At 33.4% G+C, this 14,448-nt stretch overlaps 1 protein-coding gene across 2 annotated transcripts in view; it reads right to left on the minus strand.

The window, feature by feature from the left end:
• Positions 1–14,448, minus strand: part of LOC133788602 (helicase protein MOM1) — a 38,013-nt gene that overhangs the window by 9,057 nt on the left and 14,508 nt on the right. The window contains exons 8-17 of one of the 2 annotated variants that reach the window (XM_062226138.1): positions 10,460–10,741; positions 8,923–9,057; positions 8,290–8,532; positions 8,017–8,157; positions 7,619–7,930; positions 6,295–6,477; positions 4,028–4,943; positions 3,860–3,903; positions 3,663–3,752; positions 2,436–2,540 (exon numbers count right to left, since the gene is read on the minus strand). In XM_062226138.1, coding sequence (XP_062082122.1) covers positions 2,436–2,540; positions 3,663–3,752; positions 3,860–3,903; positions 4,028–4,943; positions 6,295–6,477; positions 7,619–7,930; positions 8,017–8,157; positions 8,290–8,532; positions 8,923–9,057; positions 10,460–10,741 — 2,451 coding nt within the window. The remainder of the gene's footprint in view (positions 1–2,435; positions 2,541–3,662; positions 3,753–3,859; positions 3,904–4,027; positions 4,944–6,294; positions 6,478–7,618; positions 7,931–8,016; positions 8,158–8,289; positions 8,533–8,922; positions 9,058–10,459; positions 10,742–14,448) is intronic. The other variant, XM_062226139.1, reaches the window with a different exon arrangement.

Here is a 14,448-nt window from a genome sequence, read left to right on the forward strand (position 1 = left end):
GGAAGGATGTTATGAAACAATCTAGAGTTAGAATCCCTCTTTTGCCATTTGCATTTTAATTTCATCCACATGCTTCTATCCTCATCAAGCACAATCTCTTCTCTTGCCACTTTCTTATGATACTAGCCCTTTCTTCTTTTAGATTATTATCCCAATTATCGCATTCTTCCAAATTGCCCAAACCAGACGTTGTATAGATTGTTTCATCATTAATCTACCCCCAAACATGTCCTTCTTCCACTCCTTCAGTTTATCTTTTACTTGTTTCATTTTGCTCACAAGTCTATTTCCTGAACAACCGCTTCAGCTCTTTTCCACCAATTTTCAAACTTGATTATGAATGTTTTATGTTCCGGCCATATGCTATCAAAACGGAAAGGGATAGGCCCCAATTAGGAGGACCCAGGCTAACCAATTGGAGAAGACTGTCAAAGTGATGTGTTAAAGGCAATGGCATCAACAATATAGAGCTTTGAAGTTATCAAATGTTAAACAATGGATTTGGGTCCTCCACTGAGCAACTCATATGGTCGAGCAAATAGTGGTAATAAAAGTTCTAATGAAAATGTTCACCAAGAATATATGTTCTAAACTATGTGGATGATGCTAAGTTGACAACCACTAAATAGGCATTTGGGTAGAAAGCCTCTACACTTGGTTGATGGCGTCATGTTACTGATGGTGGGGAAGCTCTGTGGTTGTTGGTGGTGTTTCTTTCGCTCAAAATTTTCGACAAGCAAAAGCACCAAACCAAATAACCATTCATAGGGTCAACATGCAAGAATGACGACAGACACAATGAATGTGGCTGCCACTGCAAAACAATAACCCTCAACCGAAGGTGGTAGGAAGAACATTAAAGACTCATGTACGCATTGATTTGGGTGAAAGAGTTCTTGATCTTTGGTTTCATGGGGGCATAGTGACAAGCTAGCCAACAAGCATCACAATCCAAAGTCCATAAAAATGGGCAAGATTAAGAACCAAGCCTAAGCCCAATACGCGGAGCAACCTCCACAAGCCCAAAGAGCAGTTGTTCCTTTCCTAAAAAATACCTCAAGGTTTCTATATCTCAACCATACACACCAAACAATGCTAGCGGCTAAAGGTGGGACACACGGACAGCTAAATTGTTTTCTTATGGTGGTGAAGATGGTTAATGAAGTGGTGTTGCCCGTCACAAAGAGGAGGTAGAATGAATTCCGACCTCCATATCTAGGCAACACATTCCTAGAGCCACAGAAACTCACAACCCATCCACTTCACCCACAAGCAAAGTGTCAGCAAGGACAGGATTCTCCAATATTATTAAGATTGTCGCAGATGTGGTGGGGTGTTCCTCAGCAAAGGTTGATTTCATGGTGTTAGCTGACACTGAGAATGAAAGGACTGGTTTTTGCTCACCTAGCTTAGCATATTGTTGGTTACAACATTATACAATATAATTCCACTCACTTAATAAAGAATGGGATAATTTTGAAACCCTTCACATTATACAAATACAAACAAAGAGCAACCCACAAATTAATCTTCTCCCAGAGAGTGTCAATGTCACTAATACAATCACTACAAACAAGATACTATGAAGAGTGTTCAAAGGGTTAACACACTACATGAGCTTGTCCATAAACTTACTAAGCAGCTTGTTTGGTCTATTATGATGGGAAGTACAACATTGCTTGATTGAATCTTTGATTAAGGTCAAGCAGAGCATGGAACTGATTCTATTATCCTACAACTTGAGGACAAGGTGAAACTCAAACAACCAGTAATAATAGGCACCTATGGAAGGGTGAAGTGGCATAAATCATAGAACGTAGATAATACAGAAGCATATGGGTAATTATAATAATAGATAGTGGATGAGATGGAATAGAGTAGCACATATTGAAGAGTAGAAAGCATGAGGTATGGTATCATGAGAATTATAAGGTGATTGAGCTATTGCTCTAGGAGATCAATAAGTATAAGTCTACATTTTTAACTAAAAGCTTTAGAAAAGAAGCACGTCATGGCTTACGTAATCAGCTCAGTGCATAATCAACATCTACCTTTGCTTGATTAAAGATACAAACAAATCCATGCCTTGACTCAAGCTTTAATAATATAGCAATGACTATTGTCAAGAAGGCAACATTAAAACTTGCAAGTTAAGAAAAATTAATCACATTAAATTTAAGCATGCATTACAAAATTTCTAGGGAAAATTTGCATACAACTAAATTCATAAGAAAAGAACTACATAGTAAATACATAATTATATATAAAAAATACAAAGTAGCCAACAGCAATAACATCATTCAGGCTATAAATAGAAAGCATCATCTTTAAAAGTTCCAATTGCAAACATACATTAGGCATCAGATCAAAATGATAAAGATAGAATTAAACCCAAACTGAAACAACACTGCATACTAGAGGAAAAAGTTTCTGACCAGAGATATCTGAAAAGCCTGCAGTGTTGTATTTGATTCTCTATTGACAAGATGGTTATTCATCACATACTCAAGAAACTTTTCAACCACACCCCGAGCAGGATCCTGCATTACAGTGAAGTGAACTATCATGATATCGCTAAAATAGAATTGTATAAAGCTTATTATGACCAAATGCCACAACAGTGGATTACGATGTTGCATAAAGCTTATTAGGAAAATAGAAAGTTTTTGCTTAAGACAAGGTGCAACACTTGAGGCAGGTTGAGGCTTCCCCATATTTTTATATTATTTTTTAAAGTACAAAGAAAATTCGGTCATAACAATCTAAACAACTTACTTTATAGAAGACAGAATAAGAAGGCACATAAATTCTAAAGTTTAGAAGCCTCGTCGAAATAATATGATATAGAGAGTAGAGGCATCCTACTCCCAATATATCCCTCAGGGTTACAAGTTAGCATTTCTAAGATTCATTAGTTAACATACCCCATGTAATCATTTAAGACCTAACAATTTAATTGAATAACAGGGCTCGAAACCAAAGATTAAATAAGCCAAACCATATCTGATAATTTAAAGGGAGTAATAGACTTATGCAATTACCTCCTAATGAGTAAATGACAAAACCTCAACTTAAACATAAAGGTTCACATAATCTCTTTGTCAATATCAGAAGGCTGACTCTTGACTCTTGAGTAGATGTATTTTTACTAATTTATTTTTAAAAGGAAACAAAAAGTTATAAATGATAAAATAGAAAAGATGATTAGATATCATCTAAATTTAAGGTGCCAATCCTTAATTTTAAAAAAACCAAAGAGCCACCCAATAGTTCACTCTATCTGGAATAGAAGATAAATTATCTTCCATACCTTGACAGATCACAGATCTTATCATTTCTTTCTAATCACAAGGCCCAAGGAAAGGCCTGAGTTCCAACGTCCCATAAGCTTTCCCAACTACTATTGAAACACCCCAAAACCCGCCTAGACCCTCTTGTGTAAAATATTTATACAGTAATTATATTTAAAGGCATGTTACATTTACCTAACCAAAATGAAACACCAAGCACGATAAATCATAAAATCTTGCATATCCATCTTCTAATTTTTCACAATAACCAAGAGACTATTTCTTTGAACATTTTTTTAATCAGTATCATGTAAAGAAGATAAGCAACACATAATTAAAAGAAAAACTGTAAAGGTTAAGAGAAAATCATACCGAGAGTTTTAGAATCTTGCAAAGTTTTAATAGCTCAGGCTTCAAAGAAAGATGGAGACTCTTTTGTGCATCAAGCATTTTCCTTCGTTGCTGAGATTCAATATGTAAGGCTAAGGTATTTCTAAGAAATTATAATTTCACAGAAATGATGAAGTACAATTTTTTATGCAAGCACTTGATCTTGACAACAAACTAACCTGATTATCTGTAGTTGTTCCAAATGCTCCTACAGAATAAGACACTTTCAGACCATTAAAAATAAGAAGTCAGGGAATATATACGAGGATGTCTAAACAATATTTTATGTTGGCACTCGACTTTGTCCTGAATAATATACCAGCAATGAACAAAAGTCAGCATTTTACCTTCTTTACAGCTAGAGACTGTTTTTCCATCTGATCCAAAATCTATAGGGGGTGGATCTACTCTACCATTTACAAGCTTCTTGCGCTTCTTAAAAATTTCATCACTCTCAGTTTCTGTGTTGTTTGCTGTCTCTTCAGAATAATGTACCCTTTTTCGATTTCTCTGTGAAGAATTTGGTATATACTTCCACTGAGGATGTTTTCCTTCCAACATTTCTGTCCAAAACAAATGAGGTTGAACTTTGTCCATAACTTCACTTTGTAGCTCACTATATAACAAAGACTCTGTGCGGTAAATTCCTCCAACTTGTGGAACATGCATGATGATTGAGGACTCACTGCCTTTTCTATCTGAAGATATAATCTGCAAAAGATCCTTGATAACATCCTCCAATGATGGTTCCTTAAACAATCTTCTTGCGGAAGATGTGGTTACACCCTCACCATGGAACTTATCCAAAGTCTTAAATAGATGAGCCGTCCCCCACATTAGTAGCATGTGACTCATACTCAAGCTTATGTTTGGTAGCTTACCATCAGGAGACTTCCCTTGCTTTGCAAGAAGTAGAACCTTTTCTTCCAATGTATAAGGTGTATACAAACGAAATGTTGTTACCTGCTCAGATTTTAAATCAAGAGTTATCTTTTGCAGGGCTCTCACATCATTCACCGGGTTCCAGTCACTACTGTATATGATGACAATATCAATAGAAAACAATTTGATGCTGGAATTACAAGCACGGTTTTCTATTAAGAAAACAAATCTTTCGGACTCATTGTTGAATTTACTCGCAGCAGCAGCAGCAATCTTCTTAGAATGTTTGATACTGTAATCAACACGCTCATAAAAATTATCTCCAAATTTTGTTATTAAAAGGTCCTCCAAAATGTTTCCCAGAGAACCCGTTCCTAAATCCTGCCAAATTTCAATTATAGAAGAGATCATTAAAGTAACTAATCAATAATTAAAGACTGATAAAATCCTCCCTTGTAACCAAGCCACAACAGTGGACAAAAGAAGTAGCTTTACTGATAATATAACTTCTAGGAAGCGTAATTAACATATTAAGACTAGTTATAAAAAATAAACAAACCTTTAAGATAGCAGAAATTGTATTTATGGATGCTACCCATAGCCAATATAAGAAGATAAAATGCCTTTAAAAAGGAACACAAAGAAAACATATCAATGATGCTATACAAATTTTAATAGTTTTATTATATCTTACAACTGCCTGGTTTCACTTTTTGTAGTCTTGCTGGTTTGCTTCAATACTGCCTTCAAGGATACCTTACCATCCTCTTGTAATTTTCATTTTTGGTCATTAATAAAAAGTTTTTTTTCTTATAATATGTATGATCGTTATCAAGAGCATATATAGCTATTAATTTAATTAGCTGATACAAACTTTAATTTCTTCTTACAAAAGTAAAAATGCTGGGTCAAGTTGCCATCTAAAAAAGATAGGTTATTTGGTTAAAAAGGTGACAACTCTACTTCGAGGAATCCATTTCAAATGGGTTTCAAATGGAAACTAGAAGATAAAATTTTCATAAGACAATATTCAAAAAAATATACTTTATTTAGAAAACATTTGAAATATATGCTTCTTTCCTGATTTTAAATGAAATTGCAACTGAGCAATTTTTGAGATTTATGATATTGTGCTTATGACTAAATAATTTTTGTTGCTTAATTATTGATATGATTTTAAAATATTTGAGTGATAATCGAGTCGACATTTTTTGTTTAAATATGATCAAATTGATATTTTTGCCATTGTATCTTAAAAAAATTATCTTATAATAACTTGCTTAATGCTAGCTTGATATCAGTTCTATAAATGGCTTTATAGAGCATATTTAAGGCTCAGGTTGTATAAAGCTAGCATCAATGCTTCTTTCGTAGAGTATCTATAATGCTAGCATCAAAAAAAATTTAGAATACAATGATCAAGGTATAGATTTTTAAAAAATTAAAAAAAAAAGAAAGATATTTGAATATAAATACTTACTCCTATGAAAAAAAATATATATATTTTTCTAACATAAAAAACAAAGTGATAATAGAGACTGCACAAAGCCAAAAACATGTTGAAGGCCAATTTTTTTCTGAAAACATGCCAAATCATATTTATAATAGTTTCTGAATAAAGAATATATTATCAAATATTGGGTACAATCTATTGCAAGGGCAAAGCAACCAAGAACATTTCATGTTAGACAAGTACCTCAGTAACTATAGGGGGAGGGGGGGAATGACATACCGCGGTGCCGGGGAAAAGGATAAGCACTCGTAAACCCCGCTTTTGTATCTCCAAAAGCATCATATGAAGAAGTTGAAGCTTGCCACATGCTTTTATTCCAGCAGTATAATACTCATCTCCTTGTAGGTCTTTAGTAATCACCTTTATGATGCTGCTATCTGCTAAGTAAGGGTGATTACAACACTGCGAAGAATAACAATTAAGGAAATATGAGGAAAGATGTCAAGTTAATGTAAGCAGGCATTTGAAAGTTAAAACACAAAAATGCTAAAAGCAGTAGCAGAAATTTAACAGAAGTACAACTGCAGATCTCTTGTACTTTCAATACCTTATGCTAACAATGTCATATCAAAATCATAAGAAAATAGACTTTATATCTTTCATAATAACCAATTTTATACTACTATACCCCTATTCATAAAAAAATTCATTTACATAAAAAGACCAAAAAACACACAAATTTTCCTCTTAACAAAAACTATTACTCGTAACTCACCATCCATCTCAAACATATTCTCTCATCTCTCAAATCACCTTCAAGTATTCCAAAATTGATATAAAAAGAGATGACAACATTAACATTGATTTTTTAAAAAACAAAACAACATTGACTGATAATAACTTTCAACAAAGGTAAAGGAATTGGTAAGATGTTCATAATGAATTATTTAATATTATGGGTATAAGAAAATAGTTTTTATTTATTTTATGAGCTGTTCTTGCAAAAATTGTCTCGTCATCAGCTGAATGTGTTACTAGAAAATCACATTTGAGAAGACTTGTTCAAACTTAATTTGGACACAATTCAAGTTCGATCTGCGTTTGAATATCTTTCGAACACATGACCTGAATACCCTTATGACCCCCATCAAACCTCATTCGAATGGGGCTTGTACCTATAAACCGCTATCACAATGTCATACAAGAATTTTCATTACAAATTCTTCAACCAAACCACTCATTTCTATTTCTTTTCATAGAACTCGAAAAATGGATTAGAACTACCTCAAAACATATAGCAATTAAATAACAAAATCACTTATCCATAATGGTACTTTTGTTAATATTGTTGCTTGTGGTGGAAGAAAGAGAGGATAGAATAGGAATAGAAGAGAAAATTTTCTAACCTAATATGCCTCTCAATAATAGGGGGTACTTTAGTTTAACATCATCATTTTTTAAGAAACAATAAGCATGGTAATAAGCATATACGGGGATAAAAGCTCTAGTTTCCCTATATATAAGATCTGATCCATAAAGTTGAGAGTTGTGAAAGAGAAATGTATAATATCATTCAATTAATACGGAAGTCAACGAACCCAACCTTTCGACAAGACTTCAGAATATCATGGACTGATCCAACAATAATGTTCTTTGGAGATGAACAAAGTAAGGTAGAGTTTGAAATCAAAGTGCTGCAGTACACTTCAAGCTGCACATTTGACATCTGGACAGGAACCCAGTACTCGTTGAATCTTGAAGATCCCGACTTGCTTTGATAAGCAACATACCTTAAAAACTTCTCCTTCAGTTTACCAATATTATCACAGGAACTGACTAGCAATGACTCTTTACTTTGCGAGTCAGAACGAGACTCTAGCAAAGATAGCAAGTTCCGGTATTCAGCGATGGTCTCCTGCCATAGCCAGTACAAGTAATGCTCACGTCAACCACTTGAAATAACAAAAATAACTTAAGTAAAATGTACAAGAAAATAGAAACCTTTAGTTGACCACTGACAAGAAGAAGCCTTCTTTTCGTAGTTAAATGTTTAATTTCAACATAATGTGAAGAGATTATAGGGCACTGGCATTCATCAATAATAATCAATTCCCATTCTATACTCCTAAACACATCCATTTCCTGCAATGTTGGGAGAGAAAAAAATATGTATAATATATATGATGTATAGATTAATACAATATGTAAACCTTGAAACATATTATGAGCTAAACTATTAGCTTTAAACAGGCTATCAGGGTTTTTTCAAAGTACCTCCATAACAATGTCCAGTGTTGTTATAAGTACTTGAAACATTGGGCAGCCTCCCTCATCAAACTCCAGTTTTCTAATACTTCTTCTTAGATCTTTGTTCCCATTGTAAACCACAACATTGACAAACTGAAGGAATCCATCATCCCACAAATGAAGGGCTGCCGAAGTTGATATAATGAGAAAAGGCTGACAACAGTTAGGGCGAAATGATTGAATCAGTGATGCCACCTTCAAGATTCTCTCCTGAAAAATTGATATCCATTAGCTATTCTTTTTTTTTTCTTTTCTTTTCTTGTTGCTGAACTTGTAATAATGGGGAATAAATACAAGTACGTCTGAAAATTACAGGCTACAAGAGTTCACATCGAAAAACTCTTTTACAACAACAATAAAGAATTTACAACAAATTAACCCCAATCTAAAGTTAAAATCATCAAACAATTAGCCCTCAAAACTCTTTTATATTCAATACCCAAACAGCAACCAATACCTAACTTTATCGCACAAAAGCACACAGTTCAAACAGACTATCACCAATTCATTGCAAAGTGAAAACAAATGTCTCCACACAATGATAACTATTTTTCAAAAGGACTACAATTTAAAGTGACAATATGATTCATTAACCCTTACCTGTTCATCAATGACAACAGCATTCGGGCCTTTGAGCCAAAACTCATGTAGCTTGTTATTGTAATCTTGACATTCACTACAAAACTGAGATGACCTTCCAGAGTGCAGTTGTAAAAACTTTTCACTCTCAAGTATCTGCAGAAAAATAAAACATTTTGTATTCTTTTAATATCTTTTTACTTGTCCTTCCGCCATACCCTACAAACAATGTTTGGGACACAGAAAACTCTAGCAAATTGCTAGGTAGTATCCACGAGGAAATGAACCCAAACCTCACGAAAGTAAACCGTAGGCCTAACCCGCATGTGTAAATATCGGAGTTTTGAAAGAAACACTTGTATCAATTGTCAAGCTAATATAAGGGAAACGTTCGGGGATTCCATTACACACAGCATTAGTCTTGAAAGAAAATTAACACTAACAAACATGACACAGTTACAGTATAAGATCTATGACAATGAAAATTCTCTAGCTCACAGTAACAGGAACTACTACGTACAACTCATAATTGTCAATGGAAAAAAAAATGATTGCCCATAGACGCATCCTTTGACTTTTTGCAATTTGAAAGGCTCAGACTTCCCAAGTTTTATAGAACAAAGGATCAAACTGAGCATCTAGGAATCTCATCTTGTAGTAATTTAAAGAAATTAAGTTAGACCAAGGTACTGATAAACTGGAAGTTCAGAAATAATAAAAAAGTATTAGTAACTAGAGATCTAATGAGAAAAAAAGTTGCTCTCAAAGCAAAAAAAAAAAAAGGATAAATTTTGGGAATTTTGACGTACTCTTTAAATTTTTCACTGTTTAACAATATGGTCCCTGTGAATAATTTTGGCTATCAAATCCTTGAATTCTAAATCAGTTGTAATTGATTACTTGGGGCATGTTTGGTTGGTAGTAATGAAAACAAAGGAATAGAAATGGTAACGGGATAGAATAAAATTTAATGTGTAAAAATAATTTTTTTTAATTGTCTATTTAAATGGCCTTTCCTCTAATTTTTGGGAGGAAGGGCCATTCCACCAAAATGGTGGATAATCCATTCCACTGCTTTAAACTACAGCCAAATAAAGGAATGGACCACTAGCCACAGCCAGATAGGGCTTTAATGTTAAACTTTTTCACAGAAATCTTAGTTTTCACAGAAATGTTAAAACATTATGATGTTTTAAAAAAATAGGGAGTAAGATAATATACAGAAAAAGACAAATTTTGCCCATAAAAACTAAGATTTTAATAATAAGGACCTGTACTGTTTTTAAAACTCAAGGACTTGATAGAAAAAAAATTCTTAAAGAATAAATTGTCAAATAGCAAAAACACAGGAAATTTATGCTAACCCTAAATTTCAATCAAATAAACTATTTTTCAAATGTTAATAATTAAATGCCAAACAAACTGTAAGAAAACTCTATATTTTCAAGCAGAGCAGCTTTAACAAATCAAAGCAGAAACTGAAGAAATCCATGAAATAACATAGGAGAAAATGTACGTAATGGGAAAAACTTTGAGTATCACATCCTAAGGTAGATACCTTGTCTTTTTTAGAAGAAGAATCCTCATTCACCCTGCTGTGTCTGTTCTCATAATCCTTTATAAGGCTTTTACCATCAGATGTACTAAGCAAAGTATCATCCAACTCCCATGTAGCATGCTCATATTCAAGACCACACCATTTCACAAGCCACTCATAATGCCCATCTAACTTTTTACAAGCATGATTAGTAATAGTATTCTGGTCATGCCGCTTGGGGGAAATCAACAATCTTTTCTGCAATAAACGATGAGGAACCTTCCACTCTGGCTTCCATCTTACCTAAAGTGAATAAAGAATACTTCAGAAATTTATTATACGATACTTCTCATAAGTAACATAATCAAAAATAAGGAAAGATCATTCTTTAAAAAAAATCCAGAATAGGGAACCTATAACTCTGGCTTTCGTTTTACGCAAAGTGAATAAAGCATACTTCAGAAATTAAATTAACTATACGGTACTTCTCTTAACATAATACAATAAATAAGAAAAGATCGAGCATGCTCACACACACATTTCCATCTTACCTAAAGTGAAAGGATACTTCAGAACAAAAAAAATTAGGGGGAAAGAAAAAGGCAAAGGTCACAACTCACATGTCATGAGTGACCTCCTCCCAAATATATTAGGGACCCTCACTTATGGTGGAGGAAAACCATGGCAACAAACATCAACTTGGAAATTTAAACAACAAAAACAAATAGGAAGTACAAACTAAGACATAACACCCTCAATTGTTCTCAATACAGGAAGGATACTTCAGAAACTAACTATACGATACTTCTTATAAGTGACATAATGTAATAAATAATAAATAATGAAAAATCGCAAGTGCAAGCCCACATAAATAAGTGCATGTACAAGACTCATAATTGTGTCAGACATCAGTTAGTTATGTGTGAGATTTTCTTTAAATAACTTCAGTTTGCCAATTATTGGCACGATTGATCAAGTTCAAAAATCTCTTGACAAAGATGAGGTGGAGAATATATCCTTTTTAAATTCAAAAAGGATAACAAAGCATAAGCTAAGGCCCCCAATCAACATTGCCCTAGATATGAATGGATAGATATGAGTTTTTACTAGTAATGTACAATACAACTCAACCAGAGGAAATGCTTAGCTCTCTACTTGTTTATAAAATACTTAATTATAATAGTTTCATAAACAATGTAATAATAAAAATAGCTAAGCCTTAAAGAAAAAAGCAGATAAGAAATCATAAATCAACTAGAAGACTAACCCTAAGGAATTTAAAAAATACTAAGACTTCAATTACTCAGTACTTAATTAAAATGAACTCAGTAATAATCCTAAGAAATGCTAATCAATAAAAAGAATATGTATCTATCTAATTCTACATCATTCCCCGGGTTCAAAAACTCAACTCCAATAAGTTAAAACTTCTATTAGTCACAACGAAACAATACAAAATGTAGAAACAAAGGCCATCATAATATTATATTCATCGACGGCAAGGTGTGATCTTGAAATTCTGTAGAATAAATATTGAGAAATTAATATGCTACAGAACACCTCAAACAAGCCCATCTCATTGAGAATTTGTCAAACAATCATATTAGAAGCCAAATGACATAAACATAAATACGTGAATTAGTAGAGGTGTTCAACAATAGGCATTAACAATAGGCTTGAAAAGAGATTCCCCATTAACTATAATAACAGCCTGGGCAAAAGCAATTGGAGGCGGAGATGGTTGACAATCATCAACACTAGGTAGAAAATAATGAACAATGTAAGTTGGAAGGGTTAAGAAAAGTAAAGCAGAAGAGGGATGTATTGGGGGTAGCTACAACGGGTGTTTGGACAAAGGGATAGGTAGAATAGAACAATCAACTTTGGCAGTAAATAACTAAATTGACTTTGGTAGTCAACAGGGCAATTTCCTCATCGATATCAGATTTCTTTGTTTGGTGCACATCTGTTTGAAACATGAGGAATTACAAAAATCACATTCAAAAGGAAGCCATGAAGTCGTGTGGATTGCTCAATTGGTTGTTTGTTTATTAAAAACCTAATTCAAGCCCTCAAAGGGAAGCCCAAAATATTAAAAACAACAATAAAGCCTTTCTGCTTATTGAACCCAAACAATTTAAAAATAATAATAATAATAAATAATAGATGGACAGCACAATTCAAAAACACGTTTTCATATACTAAATTCATTTTCAGAGACGGTGTAAAATCATAGGGTTTTATTTTCATAACAGCTTCTTTTATCAAATTTTCAAAATCTAAAACTGAACAAAGAAATGTCACAAGAAATAAATTTTTGGGATAGGCACAGGCAGAGAAAAAGAGACTCGTCTATGATACTAATTGTTGTAGGAAGGCAGAAAACATAAGAGATTAGAGAGGTCAAGAAAAAGAGTAGATAGACATCAGTGGTTGTTGATCCAATGTAAATGAGATTAAAAAAAGTAAAGTTTTCCAGATTTGGTGAGAGAGTGGTGCAATGTTTTCTTTTTTAAATGTGCTATGAGTTTTCTATTTTAGGAACATCTTGTCCTTAAGATGCTCCTCTTTGGTTTTATTCAATAGAACTCTTATTGTTTCATAATAAAATAAATAAATAGAAAAATATATAGAACAGAACAAGGAAAGACGAAGAATTCAAGACAAAAGAGAACTTAGATGGAGTAAATCTTCAATGATTTATAATTTCATAAACAATACTCCAAGTACTCACAATCAAATACAACTTAATGATAATCCTTATATATGTTAACTAATCAATAATAATATTTAATTATCCATGTATCTATCTTATTCTGTATCTTCAATTCTAATGGTCATCAAAAAACAAAAATTCTTAATAGAAAAAGGAAGAGATGGATATACCAAAAATAACTACTTATTATATTAAGCAGCCTAAATACCACATTAGAGCACTCCCAATGGGTGCTCTACTCCATCCTTTAAAATACCTCATCAAAATACACTTTTTTTTATTTTACCTCTAAATTTTACATTATACCATACATCAGCTTCTTTATATATTTCTCTACATCATTTAAATATTATATCTTTAAACATATTTTAAAAAAAAAATAATAATAATTGACAAATAAAAAAGAAATAATAAATATATACTAAATGGAGAGAGAAAGCTTATAGAGAAAAATAATAATATTAAAATATTATATAAAGGATATGTAAATGTAGATATGAATTAATTGGAGTTTGCACATAGCTATTATAAATATATATACATAGGGAAAAAACTAAAAAAGACACGTAAAGGTAGAGAGAGAAATCTAAGAGTCTTCCCATGCACGTTAGGTACGACCGTGGTCTTTCCGGCCATGGTTGGCACCAAAACCCCACTGGTTTTGGGAAGAAAGAGGGCTACTACCCCACTGGTTTTGGCCTAAAAAAAACTACCTGGATCATTTGGTGACCAGGGGCAGCAAAGATACTGGAGCTTTCGTACCTTGTATAAGGTGTTTATGCTCACCTTATCATTTGACGGGGGTTTGGTTAGAATATGCGAGAGGACCCGATTATCGGGTTATGAAATAACTATAACACTGGATGCAGCTGCATGGCTTATCGAACTACTGGAAGAAATGCAGAACAAGGAGGAGACGCAGAGGGTGAACTTCAAGAGATCTTTTCGAAACACTTCGAATAGCTGTTATTTAGAGAGTTTTCAAAATAGTAGAGGGGGGTTTATTAAGATGTCAGTCCTGAAGAATAAAAGGATGTCCATGGTGATAATTCCGGAGGAAAGACAAGCTAGGGGGTGGAGCGAGCTTGCAAGGTGTCCTAGGGGGTGCTAAAACGACAAAAAATGCAGAAGTACGAGAAACAGAATTTGATTATGGAGGATTGCGAGTCTGTCAGGAAAGGAGCTTTGAAGCCTTCTTATGCGAACATAGTTAAACAGACAAAAGAAAAAATAAGAAAACAACTTGATGCCAAATATAACGAGCCAGAGATGGGAGGGGGAAGGAAGGCACTCG

The sequence above is a fragment of the Humulus lupulus genome, chromosome 7 (genome assembly GCF_963169125.1).
Source record: "Humulus lupulus chromosome 7, drHumLupu1.1, whole genome shotgun sequence".
Taxonomy (NCBI): domain Eukaryota; kingdom Viridiplantae; phylum Streptophyta; class Magnoliopsida; order Rosales; family Cannabaceae; genus Humulus; species Humulus lupulus.